The sequence below is a fragment of the Schistocerca nitens genome, chromosome 10, assembly GCF_023898315.1.
Source record: "Schistocerca nitens isolate TAMUIC-IGC-003100 chromosome 10, iqSchNite1.1, whole genome shotgun sequence".
Classification (NCBI taxonomy): Eukaryota; Metazoa; Arthropoda; class Insecta; order Orthoptera; family Acrididae; genus Schistocerca; species Schistocerca nitens.
The window spans coordinates 88,704,420-88,721,820 of record NC_064623.1 but is presented as its reverse complement, the minus strand read 5'-3'; the positions used below and the strand labels follow the sequence as shown (position 1 = coordinate 88,721,820).

Here is a 17,401-nt window from a genome sequence, read left to right as displayed (position 1 = left end):
ACAAAGTCTTGTGAGACGAAATGAGAAGATACTGAGATAACGAAAAGTAGCAGCTGCAAGCTCTGGGAAGCCCACACGCGGCCGAGAGAGTGCTATGCTGACAACAAAGACAACACGCCACATGGAAAAGTATGAGATGGCGGCTGGTAAGTGTAGGGAATCAGCTGAAGCCGGCGGGTGGATAGTTACCAGCGACGAGGTCGCCGAAGCCGATGGTGGTGAGCGTGACGAAGGCGTAGTAGACGGACATGGCGTAGTCCCAGTCGTCCTCCATGAAGCTGAAGATGGCGGCGGGCAGGAAGATGAAGACGACGACGCCGGGCACCAGGTAGCTGAGCGTGTCCGTGACGAGCCAGGTGCGCGAGTGGTAGCGGTACTGGCTCTCCTTGCTCTTGTAGCGCCGGTGCACCTTCACCAGCTGCAACGACACGGGCCGCCTCTAGTCTCACTCACACACACCCTCCAACAACTGGACACTGAGTTCCAGGAGCTCACCCACAAACACTTCGTACGAGGGCTATTATTTTTTTTCCGGTCTTCAGTCGGTCGAGAAATGTAAACCACAGTGAAAATCGGAAACGCTTTATTTTCAACATTTCACTACACTTTCCAGCTACTTCACTACATAGTCGCTGCTCCGACAGCCGGCCGAAGTGGCCGAGCGGTTCTAGGCGCTACAGTCTGGAACCGCGCGACCGCTACGGTCGCAGGTTCGAATCCTGCATCGGGCATGGGTGTGTGTAATGTCCTTACGTTAGTTAGGTTTAAGTAGTTCTAAGTTCTAGGGGACTGATGACCTCAGAAGTTAAGTCACACAGTGCTCAGAGCCATTTGAACCATTTGTTAAGTCCCATAGTGCTCAGAGCCATTTTGAGCTGCTCCGATACAGACATTTATCATTGCATGTTATGAACTTTCCAATACACTTGTCATAGAAGGTATTCCCCCTTTTATTTCTGCCAGTTTCCTACAGTGGTCTGTAGATTGTTGTTTGTGCCAAGCCGGCCGAAATGGCCGTGCGGTTAAAGGCGCTGCAGTCTGGAACCGCAAGACCGCTACGGTCGCAGGTTCGAATCCTGCCTCGGGCATGGATGTTTGTGATGTCCTTAGGTTAGTTAGGTTTAACTAGTTCTAAGTTCTAGGGGACTAATGACCTCAGCAGTTGAGTCCCATAGTGCTCAGAGCCATTTGAACCATTTTGTTTGTGCCAAAATAGTGTCCTCGTAGACTGTGGTTCATGTGTGCAAAGAGATGAAAGTTTGTTGGTTCCTTGATTTGGGGCAGGGGACCAAACACCGAGGTCATTGGTCCCATCGGATTAGGCAAGGTTGGAGAAGGAAGTCGGCCTACCAAAGGAACCATCCCAGCATTTGCCTGATTTGGGGAAATCACGGAAAACCTAAACCAGGATGGCCGGACGCTGGTGCACGAATATCTGAGGGAGCCAAGTCCGAGCTGTGTGGTGGGTGACCAAACGCTTCCCATCAAAAATGCTACAGCAGGGTCGTTGTTGCACCTGCAATGTGCGGCCGAGGCTTGTCAAAGGACACACACGACAGTTATGTGGGCTGCATGAAATCAGGCGAAACTCATCAACAGGCAGTTCACACTTGGAGGCAGACACTATTATTGTAGGCATCTTTACATGCTCACTGTGCACTCAGAACGACGCGATAGAGAGGCATACTGGAGACGCTATGCAGCACGTCTGTCGACAGTTTCACCGGGTTTTCACTGTGGTTTTAATTTCGCTACCGATCAGAGGTTGAAAAAAATAACCCTCTCACGCAGTGGACCACATTTTTTAGCGGCCATACAGTTTTCAAGGTGGCCATGTCGAACATGTGCGAACTGTTCCATTGGGATGTTTTACGCAAAAGGAATCACCAAATTCCGGACAGGAATTTCTGTCGTGCTTACATCACACTGAAGATCCTCACATAACAGAACGGCTTGGTGATAAGGCTAGACTACGGAATGTCCACTAACACAGTAAAACTTTAAAGATGGACGTCAAACCTTCTTTGCAAAGTTGACCAATGATTCTGCTGTCGTGTGCATACATAAACTCTGAGATACTATTATCGCGAGTAGTAGCGAGCGTACAGCTGTCGAGAGGAGTCTGAAGTGGTCGGACGCAGCCAGGGGTGGAGAGAGACCGCGCGACTCGATAGGTCGCAGCCTGCCGTGACCGTGCGAGTAGCGCAGGAGGAGACTTTGGTATTAACTGATGAAATGGTTCAAATGTCTCTGAGCACTATGGGACTTAACTGCTGAGGTCATCAGTCCCCTAGAACTTAGAACTACTTAAACCTAACTAACCTAAGGACATGACACACATCCATGCCCGAGGCAGGATTCGAACCTGCGACCTTAGCGGTCGCGCGGTTCCAGACTGTAGCGCCTAGAACCGCTCGGCCACTCAGGCCGTCTTATTAATTGATTATTTTTTTTTTTTTTTTTTTTTTTTTTGGTAAATTGCCTTTTCGTTGCACGTAGTTGTTGCTTGCTTGCGCACTGGAGGGATTTTATCACATTTGTGTATGCATACATTGAGAATAATATTCGCATCTTTCCTGTGGCCAGATAAATTATCTGTTTTGCGAAAATAATAAATTAAAGTCTTTACTAGTTTATTATTTCTTTTACACTGTCTAAGGCAAGTTGATTAAACCCATCCACATTATTAAATTTCTATATAAAAGCATATGGCAGTAGTTGATGCAATTATTATGGCCATTCATTGCACTCTGCATGGATCGCAGTATTGCTTTTGAAATACTTTTAGTATGTTGCTGATCACGCAGTTGCAGCAGCGAGATGAGGTAAGTTGTCCGTTGTGTACAGGAGCAATGCAGAACAGTTGTTAGTAGTTGCTAGAGAATATTTTAAAACTCGCAATCAGATACTTGAGAATTGATTTCTTTATGATTTAAACAAAGAGAAATTAATTACTATTTCTACTTGTTCTCAATCAGAATTCTATTATTGTCAAAGCTGCAACGTTACATACACTGAAGTTCCAAAGAAATTAATATAAGCATGCGTATTCAAAAAATGTTGAAATGTGTGTGAATTCGTAAGGGCACCAAACTGTTAATTACTATTTCTACTTGTTGTCAATCAGAATTCTATTATTGTCAAAGCTGCAACGTTACATACACTGAAGTTCCAAAGAAATTAATATAAGCATGCGTATTCAAAAAAATGTTGAAATGTGTGTGAATTCGTAAGGGCACCAAACTGGTGAGATCATCGGTTCCCTCACTTACACACTACTTAAACTAACTTATGGTAAGAACAACAGCCGGCCGCTGCGGCCGAGCGGTTCTAGGCACTTCAGTCTGGAACCGCGCGACTGCTACGGTCGCAGTTTCGAATCCTGCTTCGGGCATGGATGTGTGATGTCCTTAGGTTAGTTAGGTTCATGTAGTTCTAAGTTCTAGGGCACTGATGACCTCAGATGTTAAGTCCCATAGTGCTCAGAACCATTTGAACCACCTGATTTGAAGAACAACACACACAGCCATGCCCGAGGGAGGACTCCAACCTCTGGCGGGAGTGGCCGCGCAATCCGTGACATGGCGCCTCTAACCGCGCGGCTGCGTATTGAAATACAGAGATACGTAAACACGCAGAAGACAGCACTGAGGTCGGAAATGCGTATATAAGACAAACATGTGTGTGCCGCAGGTGTTAGATTGGTAACTGCTGCTATAATGGCAGGTTGTCAAGATTTAAGTGACTTTGAACGTGGTTTTATAGTCGGCGCACGAGCGATAGGACACAGCATCTCCGAGGTAGCGATGAAGTGGAGATTTTCCCGTAGCACAATTTCACGAGTGTACCGTGAACATCAGGAATCCGGTTAAGCATCAAATCTCGGACATCGCTGCGGCCGGAAGAAGAACCCCTCGAAAACGGGTCCAACGACGACTGAAGAGAGTCGTTCAGCATGGCCGAAGTGCAACCCTTCATGAAATTGCTGCAGATTTCAATGTTGGGCCATCAAAACGTGTCAGCATGCATCGATATGGCCTTTCGGAGCCGAAGGCCCACTGGTGTACCCTTGATGGCTGCACGACACAAAGCTTTACGCCTCGCCAGGGCCCGTCAGCACCGACATTGGACTGTTGATGAATGCAAACACGTTGAACTTGTCTAGTCGGACGAGTTTCATGTATCGAGGGATTTGACGAATACAGGTATGGAGCCAACCTCATGAATCAATGGACCCTGCACGTCAGCAGAGGACTGTTCAAGCTCTGTAATGGTGTGCGACGTGTGCAACTGGTGTGATATGGGACGCCTGATACGTCTAGATAAGACTGACAGTTGACACGTACGTAAGGGCCCTGTATGATCACATGTATCCAATCATGTCCACGACCTGGCAGCCAGTCGGTGACTCACCTCGGAGGATGATGCCCTCAGTTGGAAACGAATCATCAGGAAGTAGTAGTTTTACTGATCGACCACGACCTGTCCACCCGGAAGTCTTAACTAATGAAGACGCCGGCCGTGAAAGCCTACACGTGACGGGTTCCTTGTTAGCCATTTAGTGTTACGGATGGCATTGGTGACGGTGACTGGTTGCTGTTTACAATTCTTTTGTGAGAATTAGCGTGTGGCAGTGGTGTGCGCACGCTGTGCTGTAGGCAACTCACCGCCCTGCTGTAGAAGTCACCCAGCGTGGCCAGCAGGATGCCGTTCATGGGGATGCCGATGAGTGCGTAGAAGATCATCAGCAGCCGGCTGGCGTCCGTCGTGGGCGACAGGTTGCCGTAACCTGCGGACATACAAGAACACCAGCAGTAGCACAGGTTCTAAGTTAACCCATCAGTAACCATTCTCCCTTTTTTGAGACCCAAACATTGTCTATTTTATTTTATTTTTCTGTAATTAACTTGTCTTACGAAAGGAATCCTTTCCAACAGGATAATTCTCGCCCACACAGCGCCTGTGAAACTCACCGTGCTCTGTAAGACTTGCAGCAACTTCCATGGCCAGCACGATGTCTGGATTTGTCTCCAATCGAGCACAATGGGATATGATGGGACGAGAACTGACTCGTGTGACCTGTCAACCAACAATTCTTACAGAACTACGTGAACAGGTAGGGCAGGAGTGGCATAACATATCCCCAGACAGTATTTGCCATTTGTACGATCGACTGGGTGCCATAGTCAGCGCCTGAATTGTCGCCTGTGGACGCTACACCACGTACTAATATGGGTGTTTCAGCATGGGTCGATACCTGATACCTCAGAGCCACTTGTGCTATTGATATGCAAATGTAATCATTTAATGTACTCCATAAGCACTGTCACAAGAGTAAACCTTCAGCCAATTGGTAAGCTCTAAAGGAGTGTACTTTTTTTTCTAGCAGCGTTTCTTGGTCATTCAGCCAGATGGTAAGATGCAATGGGAAGGGCAATCATAGAGAGGAAAGTGGACGGCCGAAAACCTAGAGCACTCGCACTGTTGCAGTACACAGAACAGATCAAGAACCTAACAGGGATGTGCTTGCAGTAAGGAAGTCGTCATGCCCAAGAGAGAGCTTCGTGGAGGCCGTTCGCCAAACTGCTTACCACACGATACCTCTGCATAGTTGTGTAGGGTTAGACCAAAAGGGTCGTTTAGACTCTAGCTGACTGCAGCTTAAAAGTGATACGCAAGCTTGGAGGACGAGGACCACCTCCTGGTGAGATGAAGCAGGGAAAGTGCGGCAGTGCAGCGAGGCCGCATGGCGAACGGACGGCCGACCCATCTGCTGTCAAATGAGGCGACGATCCAGCTGGAGCAGCGGGCTGTGCTGGGGTTCAGGGGTCCAAGGAGTGCAGCGAAGGCGGGTGTGAAGGGCTGTTAGCTGCGGCGCTTTTCTGGGCACGACAGCTAGAGCACCGTGTGTGTGGTGTGGTAAGTGCTGGCTGTAGTTCACAGTAGTGAGACAGTGCCGGCCTGCTAAATCGGCTACTGATTACAGTAAGAGGCCGCTGTTGGGCCTAGTGTATTCAACCGACAGCTGCAAGAGAGGCAGAGGCCACTCTATATTCTTTTTATGACTTTTTAATTTCATGAGGTCTTCTGCTTCAGAAAACTGGATTCCCACCAAATCCACTACAAATAACTCTTTCCATGAGAGAACCCAAGCATCAGTCTGTTCCAACGCTAAAACATCAGAAGCATTCTTTGTTAACAGCGGTGTAAACAGGGGTGTTTGGAATCTTCTGTTCCTTTTGCTGAGATTTGACACTGAAGACTGTGAGGAGGGAGCGTATTTACATGCTAGGTCTGATGGAAATATTTTCCACATTATCCATCTCAAGGTCAAGACCAAAGTAAATACGGTTCTTATTCATGAGTTGTTATATGCAAACGTTCCAACACTGGTAGCAAACACAGAAGATGAGCAGCAGTATCTAATTAACATTTTGCTCCTGCAACAAGATCTAAGATTGTTGCAGATTGCCACAGGGCTCTGGTGGAGCTAGGAGGAAGCAATAGGGTGTACCTAGTGTGGGTCCCTGGCCACTCAGGGATCTGTGGCAATGAACAAGCCGATAAATTGGCTAGGATGGGGGCAACAACTCCATTTATTGGACCGGAACCTGTCTTGACGATCACCAAGCCTATGATCAAATTAGAACTACGGAACTGGCTTAGGAAACAGCACGTAGGATATTGGACCAAGGTCCATAAACAAAAACATGGTAAGGTAATGATGCCCAAGCCATGTTTTAAAAGAAGCCCTGTAATCCTGGGATTGAACAGGAAAGAGGTCAAACTCATGACCGGACTGATGACCGGCCATGGGAACATAAAAAAAAACACCTACACACAATGGTTATAACGGAAGAGGACCCTAAATGTAGGATCTGTGATGAGGGCGAAGAAACTGCATCACACCTAGTCTTCGAATGCTTGGCATTGGAGAGTAAAAGAGAATCTTCGAGACTACTAGACCTGAAGAAATTGTGTCTAACAAAAAACTGGTAGAGGGACTCCTTGCACTATTTAAGGACACTGGTTGGCTTTACTAGATATACAGGCAGCGATACCGCACAATAAACCTAGTTTCGGCGCGGGCAGTGGCGGGTTAGACCTGAGCTGTTTTAGCTCTCCTGTTAAAATCAAATTAATCAAATCAAATCAATCTAATTAACAAATTATCACAAGCATGTGAAAAATTTGGTCTGACCTCCAGCCTCCAAAAGACTAAGATCATGGTGCAGGTAACCACCAACCTTCCATCCATCAACATTGAAGGCAGTTCTCCCCAGCTAACTGATGATTTTACCAGCTTGTCATCCACAATATGTAGCGACTTTATTGAGGATATTTAGCCCATTTGTCTATCTTGTGGTTATTGTCACAACATGTTTCGGGCTGGTTCAAATGACTCTGAGCACTATGGGACTTAACTTCTGAGGTCATCAGTCCCCTAGAACTTAGAACTACTTAAACCTAACTAACCTAAGGACATCACACACATCCATGCCCGAGGCAGGATTCGAACCTGCGACCGTATCGGTCGCGCGGTTCCGGACTGTAGCGCCTAGAACTGCTCGGCCACCCCGGCCAGCCATGTTTCGGGGCAAAAGTACCCATTTGAAGTGCTAAAAAGAAGAAAACCAGATAACGTTGTCCCGAAACATATTGTGGCAATAACCACACGATGGGCAACTGGGCTCAATATCCTCAATATTGCTTGAGTAACAGTAGTATGATGGCTTCGTATCAGTTGTCATATAGGAACATGTTTGTGGACAATGAGATTACTAACAGAGTGGCAAAAGCACCATCTACGATGGCTAGATAGGAAAACACAATGTTGAACAATGGACTGCCAACTACAACTAAATTACAAGTATACAACGCTTGTGTTACCGGAACCCTTCTCTAGAGCTGTGATACACGAGTCTCAACTGAACAGCTTTCGTCTCCATTGTCTCCAGAGGATCCTTCAGATCTCTTGGAAAGATAACTACCAACACCGAAGTATTGAGATGACAAGCACAACCAGCATTCAGGCACTCCTGAGCCACCGACGTCTAAGATGGCTGGGACACGTCAGGCACATGGATCCTGAGCGAATACCGAAAAAACTGCTGTGCAGAGAACTTGAGTAGGCTGTGAGGCAGCCGGAAGGCCGTGCCTTCGCTTCAAGGATGTTTGCAACAGAAACGCTGGGAAAGTACCGCTGACGATCATGTCAGCTGGTGACCATTTGTGCGAAATGGGGTCAAGCTTGCAGACGAAGAACGCACACAAGTAGAAATCAGGAAGAGGACAAGACGGAAAGGGAGAGCGTCTTCTGTTTGAAGTCACTCAGGTTCGACGTGCCCACGCCTCAGTAGGGACTGTAACTCTCGAGTGGGACTTCTCAGCAACGGCAGACGTTGAAGACTCTGAACCAAGCATGCTACACCATTGTCTTTCGACGATGCACGGATGCCGTTATTCAACCGAGTACTAGCTGAAGAACGTGTGCATAGTCCGAAGTACACAGAAGCGCCAAAGAATCTTGTATAGGCAGAGAAGAGCCAGAGATATTCGTCGCAACGTTTAGCTACGGCGGGAACGGTGGCGCCTCTAGCGCAGACGTTCACACCATCTGCGGCAGCATGACGTAACTAAAGTTCACTCACAAGCCGTCTTTGGTTTTTGTGTTCTTTTAGGGCGCAACACAACTAGGGTAATACGCGCCCATGTCAGAACTGTGGAACACGAAGACAAAGAGAGCAGTTAAAAACGGCTACACGCCAATCTCAATCGACAGAAGAGAAGACATCTAAAAACAGGGACGTGGAGAAAGGTCTATAAAATACGCAATAGAGTAACGGAGGTCCTGATCTAATGGCTCTGAGCACTATAGGACTTAACATCTGAGGTCATCAGTACCCTAGAACTACTTAAACCTAACTAACCTAAAAGTAATCACACACAGCCATGCCCGAGACAGGATTCGAACCTGCGACCGTAGCAGCAGCGCGATTCCGGACTGAAGCGCCTAGAATCGCTCGGCCACAGCTGCCTGCCCGACGAAGGGAAAATCAGTGGTGACACCACCAGCTGACAAACGACACCACAGAGATCATCGGAGGGGATGTAAGAACTAGCGGGTTGTGCACAGATAGTCGAAGCAAATGACGTAACTGAAAAACGTGTGTCGCCGGATGTACAGCGTGGCCTTATATCTACATCTACATCGACACTCTGCAAATCACATTTAAGTGCCTGGCACCACCTTCACAATTCTCTATTACTCCAACCTCGTATAGCGCGCGGAAAGAACGAACACCTATATCTTTCCGTACGAGCTCTGATTTCCCTTATTTTATCGTGGTGATCGTTCCGCCCGTTGTAGGCCAGTGTCAACAAAATATTTTCGCATTCGGAGGAGAATGGAATTTTGTGAGAAGACTCCGTCGCAACGAAAAATGCCGTTCTTTTAATGATTTCCAGCCCAAATCCTGTATCATTTCTGTGACACACTCTCTCATATTTCGCGATAATACAAAACGTGCTGCCTTTCTTTGAACTTTTTCGATGTACTCCGTCAGTCCTATCTGGTAAAGACCCCACACCGCGCAGCAGTATTCTAAAGGAGGACGGACAAGAGTAGTGTAGGCCGTCTCCTTAGTAGGTCTGTTACTGCCAATAAAACGCAGCCTTTGGTTAGCCTTCCCCCACAACATTTTCTGTGTGTTCTTTCCAATTTAAGTTGTTCGTAATTGTATTACCTAGGTATTTAGTTGAATTTACAGCTTTTAGATTAGACTCATTTATCGTGTAACCGAAGTTTAACGAGTTCCTTTTAGAACTCATGTGGATTACCTCACACTTTTCATTATTTAGGGTCCACTGCCACTTTTCGCACCATTCAGATATTTTTTCTAAATCGTTTTGAAGTTTGTTTTGATCTTCTGATGGCTTTATTAGTCGATAAACGGCAGCGTCATCTGCAAACAACCGAAGACGTCTGCTCAGATTGTCTCCCAAATCGTTTACATAGATAAGGAACAGCAAAGGGCCTATAACACTACCTCGGGGAACACCTGGAATCACTTCTATTTTACTCTATGACTTTCCGTCAATTACTACGAATTGTGACCTCTCTGACAGGAAATCATAAATCCAGTCACATAACTGAGACGATATTCCAGAAGCACGCTATTTTACTACGAGCCGCTTGTGTGGTACACTGTCAAAAGCCTCCCGGAAATCCAGAAATACGGAATCGATCTGAAATCCCTTGTCAATAGCACTCAGCACTTCATGTGAATAAACAGCTAGTTGTGTTTCACAGGAACGATGTTTTCTAAACCCCTGCTGACTGTGTGTCAATAGATCATTTCCTTCGAGGTAATTCATAATGTTCGAACACAATATATGTTCAAAAATCCTGCTGCATATAGACGTTAACGATATGGGCCTGTAATTTAGTGGATTACTCCTACTACCTTTCTTGAATATTGGTGTGACCTGTGCAACTTTCCAGTATTTGGGTACGGATCTTGCGTCAGCGAACGGTCGTATATGATTGTTAAGAACCTAATCAGTATACAATCCGAACTAGAAGACTTGCTTTTATTAAGTGATTTGAGCTGTTTCACTACTCTGAAGATATTTACTTCTACTTTAGTCATGTTGGCAGCTGTTCTCGATTAGAATTGTGGAATATTTACTTCGTCTTCTTTTGTGAAGGCATTTCGGAAGGTTTTGTTTAGTAACTCTGCTCTGGCAGCACTGTCTTTGATAGTATCTCCATTGTTATCCCGCAGAGAAGGCATTGATTGTTTCCTGCCTCTAACATAATTCACATACGACCAGAATCTCTCTGGATTTTCTGCCAGGTTTCGAGACAAAGTTTCGCTGTGGAAACTGTTATATAGTCCAGTGAAACTTTCAGAAAAAAAGCCTGTACCTTGCAAAAGGTGGGGTAGAAGATTTTATTTTTTTAACTCGTTCATATTGTTGGAAATGTCAGAAAACCAAGTTTTGCCAACAAAATTTCTACTGGGAAAACTTTCTGCAGTCAAAAAACTTCGAAAATTTCGGACTTTTTTCAGTTTTTTCAAAATATCTAAGTTTCATTTGCTCCTATCGCTTTGACGTCTATTTTCTTTTTTAAAGAGCACAAAATTCTCTACAAATTTGATATTTACCATTTTTTCTACTCCCAATATCTAAGGCGCTACAGCGCGCCAAAAAATACCAATTTTTCAAATTTCGACCAAAGTGGCAAATTACCTAATTTTTTATCACTATTTCAGTTTCTATTTGTGTGGTATAAACATATTGCTCATCATGTTATTCATTGGAATTTACCATCTCACTCTGCTGCAGGGCCAGGACAAACAGCATCATATTCAGTAACTACGAACGCATTCACGTCGGATTGCGTGAAGTTTATTTGTGCTACGATATGTAATACGATTGCATGCAGGTGCCGTACATTTTCTACAGTTGATTGACGTTAATGATCAGTTATAAGAAAAAGTATGTAGGAATTGTTCTTTAGCGGACAAAAGCGTATTTATTCTTTGGCGGGCGGAAGGCAATTATCTCTAGTGATTGTTCACAGCGCGCTGACAGCTATTAGCACACAACAATAAGGGTCCTATAGTTTGGAGTCGCTTCCATTCAGAATATGTTGTGGTGCTGAAAATGAGTATGTCTGACATGAATTTGTGTTTCATTTGCGAAAAAACTGTGGTGAGTGGTGGACGCAATGTGAAAAAGAAAGGACTGAGCACACTTATCGATTGTAGTGCTAAACGCAGGGAGTCTGCTCACACCCGTTTTTTTGAAAACGCTCAGTGAAGTGATGATGTTACAAGAAGTACATTAATGAGAGAATGATAGCAGCTAGCCTTCGACATCCTCAGGAACCAACAGGCGTGCTACGTCGGTCGCAGGGAAAAGGTCAGTTCAAGTTCAAAGATAAATGCTTCTCATGTGCAAAATGGAATTCTGATGACTTTTTGACCAAGCAGTTAAGACTGCCATATGCCAAACGAAATTTTGATGGAGGGTACCTTATCCACAAAGTGACTTGGACTCGGAATGTTTGCTTCAAGTCAATAGCCCAAAGCTATGTTTCTTACCTGCAACGTCATTTTGGATCTCAATTTGCTATTGTATTTGATGGGTATCCATGTGAGGGAGACAAATGTAGCACAAAGAGTGCTGAGAGGATTCGCAGGTCCAAAAAACATTCTTCGGTTGACGTTGTGGTTGAATCAGAGATGGTGAACCAAGTCCCTCAGGACAAGTTCTTGTACAACAAACGAAACAAGATGCGTTTGATCACACTTCTTAAAAAGGAATTTCTGGAGTGTAGCGTTGAAGTGCACCAGCCACAAGAAGATGCTGACGTTATGATTGTAACATCTGTCATTTCAAGAACCAAAGATTTTGGAAGTGTTGTCATTGTACGAGAAGATGTTGACCTGCTTGTGCTCATGACCGGTTTGGGGCAAGGCATTGAAAACTTATTTTTCTTAAAGCCAGGAAGAGGAAATGCATAAGACAAGTGGTTTTCCACTGCATCTTACAAGTTTGACAGTGAATATATTCTGTTCACTCACGCCTTTAGCGGATGTGATACAACATCCGCTTTTTTGGTCAAGGAAAAATTAAGTGCTGCAATATTGTTGCGATAAATGAACACCTAACCTCAGCGCTTTGCATGTTCAATAAACCACATGCTACCCGTGAAGAAATAATAACAGCAACAAAACAGGTTACTATCGCATTGTATAGTGGAGGTGTCAGCAGTTCCCACACACTAGACCATTTGCGGTACCAGCTATTTGCCAAGTCTGCCACAAAAATCAAACTGAATCTTGCACGGTTGCCACCTACACTAGATGCTGCACATCATTCGTTGCGGACTTACCAACAAGTCCAAAGTTGGATGGGAAACTGGAAACCTCCTGAGAAATGGGGCTGGAATCACAGTGACCATGGTCCAATACCCGTTATAATGAGCCAAGATCCAGCACCTGAAGCACTTCGTCACATTGTTTCATGCTCATGCAAGCTGAACTGTGGCGAAGCGTGCTCCTGCAGAAAAGCGGGTTTGAAATGTTCTTCAATTTGCAAGAAATGTATTGGGGTCAACTGTGAAAACGTGCAAAAATTTTTATATGAAGACAGTGAAGAAGATGTTATGGAGGATGTTGAGGAAACCGCTGACGAAACCAACGAACTTGCTGAGGCTGACTCGCTGTTTAAAGAAGAGGTCAATCTGGGATCAACTCTATGTACAGACCCTGAATCCGTGACTCAAGGTATTTCTGGTGACACTGAGGAACCTGGCCCATCATAACGTTGGAAGTGATGCTCATATCTGTTTCAAGTGCGGTAATGTGCGATATTACAAGTATTACACACCCAGAACTGTCAACATTTTTTAGTAACTGACAATGCATTTTAATTGTAATAAAGCTACTTATTTTTAATGTCAACTGTCTGGCTTTTATACACAAGAATAATTACCTACATAATTAGGTTGTCTATTGTAGCTAATAATAATTCAGTTTCCTGAGAAAATTTATTTTGTGTGTGTGTGTGTGTGTGTGTGTGTGTGTATGTGTGTGTGTGTGTCTCTCTTAATGATGTATTTTTATATTTATAGTTTTACAAATACCAGGGCTGAGGTGGCCCATAGTGAACTTCCAAGTAGTGATGTAAGAATCACAATTGTTGGGTGCCCAGCAATCCTCAAGTTGCATACAGAGAAATTGAATACTTGAAAGTGAGGTGGTAAATTCCAACATATAACATGATGTATAATGTATTTATACTACACAACAGAAACTGAAAAAATAGTATTCAAAAATAAGGTATCTTGCCACTATGCTAGAAATTTGAAAAAATGGTATTTTTTGAGGCGCTGTAGCGCCTTAGATATTGGGAGTAGAAAAAAATGGCAAGAATAAAATTTGTAGAGAATTTTGTGCTCTTTAAGGAAGAAAATTAGACGTTAAAGCGATAGGAGCAAATGAAACTGAGATATTTTGAAAAAACGGAAAAAAGCCGAAATTTTCCAAGTTTTTTGACTGCAGAAAGTTTTCCCAAGCGAAATTTTGTTGGCAAAACTAGGTTTTCTAATATTTCCAACCATATGAACGAGTTGAAAAAATAATCTCTTCTACCCCACCTTTTGCAAGGTATTTCTGCAATTTGATTGGACTAATAGACGTCTGGCATTGAATACAGGGCGAAGAGCCGTCTTTGAGCTATATAAGGCCACCAATGCAGCCGTTTTGATAGTTAGTTGCTTCTGACGAAGACGACGGTGGATATCGTCGAAAGCTGCAGGTTTTATTCTGAATTGAGGCCACAAGAAGTCTCCAGCCTATGAATTAGTGAAACAGTCAGTATCGCAATAATCATTTATTTAAAAATGATAACCAATTTCGGCCTTTATGTTGGCCATCTACAGATCTACCGTACCATATGGCTGTAATCGGTGATGCAGCGAACGGTTAAGTGAAGTGAACAACCGTGACTTCACGTGCCTGCCGCTCGCTTCGTAGACTGCAGCCACAGGGTGCTTCAAATCTGGGGATGGAGTAACACCCCAATTACAGAAACCCTAATAAACAACCCCTTGCTGTAAAAGATGTAGGAAAGTTAGTCATCCTGACAGTGACGGCAGCTACTGACGACAAATTTTATACTCGTGATAAGTTGATCAACAGGAATGTCATGTGAACAATATTTATCATGAAATTGAATGAAAGAATCTGATAAGATAAGCAACAAAAACATCGAAGAAAGAATTGCAAAATAATTAATAACGAAGGTTAAAGCCCAGATGGTAAACTGGCCACAGATAACATTTACCATAGAAGAGAGTTGTAGCCGCATCTAAAAGGGAGTTCGATGTGACTACAGCGCAGCTCGGAAATGGAAATGTTATCTTCAGCTGCTATCTAGTCGCCCTCTAGTACTATTGCGATTGTAGCGTGCATGTCAGCGCTACTAGATTGTTTTAAGCTAATCGGAAGTTTGAAAGTTTTGCGATATAGAGGCATTATTCGGAAGTCATACTAAAGCAAAGCCATATATACCGTTAGCAAGATAACGGGGTACGGACATCTGCGACGAAGTTAAATCGTGAGAGATTTGTGAAGGGACTTAGTCTTCGTAATACTGAATGAACACGAACATTCAAGGAGAATGAAAAAGAAAGATCGCCGACAGAAAAACAATTACCCTACTGGCCTTTAAATTGCGACACCAAGAAGAAATGCAGATGATAAACGGGTATTCATTGGACAAATATATTATACATGAACTGATATGTGATTACATTTTCACGCAATTTGGGTGCATAGATCCTGAGAAATCAGTACCCAGAACAACCACCTCTGGCCGTAATAACGGCCTTGATACGCTTCGGCGTTGAGTCAAACAGAGCTTGGACGGCGTGCACAGGTACAGTTGCCCATGCAGCTTCAACACGATACCACAGTTCATCAAGAGAAGTGACTGGCGTATTGTGTCGAGCCAGTTGCTCGGCCACCATTGACCATACGTTTTCAATTGGTGCGAGATCTGGAGAATGTGCTGGACAGGGCAGCAGTCGAACATTTTCTGTATCCAGAAAGGACCGTACTTGACCTGCAACATGCGGTCGTGCATTATCCTGCTGAAATGTAGGGTTTCGCAGGGATCGAATGAAGGGTAGAGCCACGGGTCGTAACACATCTGAAATGTAACGTCCACTGTTCAAAGTGCCGTCAATGCGAACAAGAGGTGACCGAGAAGTGTAACCAATGGCACCCCATACCATCACGCCGCGTGATACGCCAGTATGGCGATGACGAACACACGCTTCCAATGTGCGTTCCCCGCGATGTCGCCAAACACAGATGCGACCATCATGATGCTATAAACAGAACCTGGATTCATCCGAAAAAATGATGTTTTGCCATTCGTGCACCCAGGATCGTCGTTGAGTACACCATCGCAGGCGCTCCTGTCTGTGATGCAGCGTCAAGGGTAACCGCAGCCATGGTCTCCGAGCTGATCGTCCATGCTGCTACAAACGTCGCCGAACTGTTCGTGCAGATAGTTGTTGTCTTGCAAACGTCCCCATGTGTTGACTCAGGGATCGAGACGTGGCTGTACGATCCGTTACAGCCATGCGGATAAGATGCCTGTCATCTCGACTGCTAGTGTACGAGGCCGTTGGGATCCTGCACGGCGTTCCGTATTACCCTCCTGAACCCACCGATTCCATATTCTGCTAACAGTCGTTGGATGACGACCAACGCGAGCAGCAATGTCGCGATACGACATACCGCAGTCGCGATAGGCTACAATCCGATCTTTATCAAAGTGGGAAACGTGATGGTACGCATTTCTCCTCCTTACAAGAGGCATCACAACAACGTTTCACCAGGCAACGCCGGTCAACTGCTGCTGTTTGTGTATGAGAAATCGGTTGGAAACTTTCCTCATGTCAGCTCGTTGTAGGCGTCGCCACCGGCGCCCACCTTGTGTGAATGCTCTGAAAAGCTAATCATTTGCAAATCACAGCATCTTCTTCCTGTCGGTTAATATTCGCGTCTGCAGCACGTCATCTTCGTGGTGTAGCAATTTTAATGGCCAGTTGTGTAATTATAGCCGTCGGACTGATTTGCTGTGGCAGGGGTTAAGCGCTTTGCTGGCCACGGGACGTACCTATTGTGCTGACGACGGTGACCACGAAGAAGAAGGAGTTGTAGAAGGTCCACTTCTTGGGCTCCGGACTGCTGTCCTCCGGGGGAGGGTCCGTCATGTCGCGCCCGCAGAAGTCGGACAGGTCCTCCAGGAACAGCCGCTGCGCCGTCTTGTTCTGCGGCCAGTAGTAGTGGTCCACCATGTCTGCAACACCACAGCAGACCTTCACCATACTTCCTGATCATTCCCACTGCAGTAGAGAAGACCTGTTTACACTGCCCTCCATAAGCTTGGAAACACCTAGTAATTATAGACAGTGCAAAGAAAATACATTTTGCTGAAACTTCCTGGCAGATTAAAACTGTGTGGCGAACCGAGACTCGAACTCGGGCCCTTACCTTTCGCGGGCAAGTGTTCTTCCAACTGAGCTACCCAAGCACGACTCACGCCCCATCCTCACAGCTTTACTTCTGCCAGTACCTCGCCTCCTACCTTCCAAACTTTACGGAAGCTCTCCTGTGGAAGAGCACTTGCCCGCGAAAGGCAAAGGTCCCGAGTTCGAGTCTCCGTCCGGCACACAGTTTTAATCTGCCAGGAAGTTTCATATCAGCGCACACTCCGCTGCAGAGTGAAAAATCTCATTCTGGAAACATCCCCTAGGCCGTGGTTAAGCCATGTCTCCGCAATATCCTTTCTTTCAGGAGTGCTAGTTCTG

General features: G+C 45.2%; 1 protein-coding gene across 1 annotated transcript in view; it reads right to left on the bottom strand.

The window, feature by feature from the left end:
* The window catches only part of LOC126210507 (open rectifier potassium channel protein 1), a 315,501-nt gene that overhangs the window by 87,633 nt on the left and 210,467 nt on the right, over positions 1-17,401 (bottom strand). Inside the window, exons 3-5 of the mRNA XM_049939751.1 lie at positions 16,708-16,890; positions 4,668-4,789; positions 190-418 (exon numbers count right to left, since the gene is read on the bottom strand). Of these exons, the coding sequence (XP_049795708.1) occupies positions 190-418; positions 4,668-4,789; positions 16,708-16,890 (534 nt within the window). The remainder of the gene's footprint in view (positions 1-189; positions 419-4,667; positions 4,790-16,707; positions 16,891-17,401) is intronic.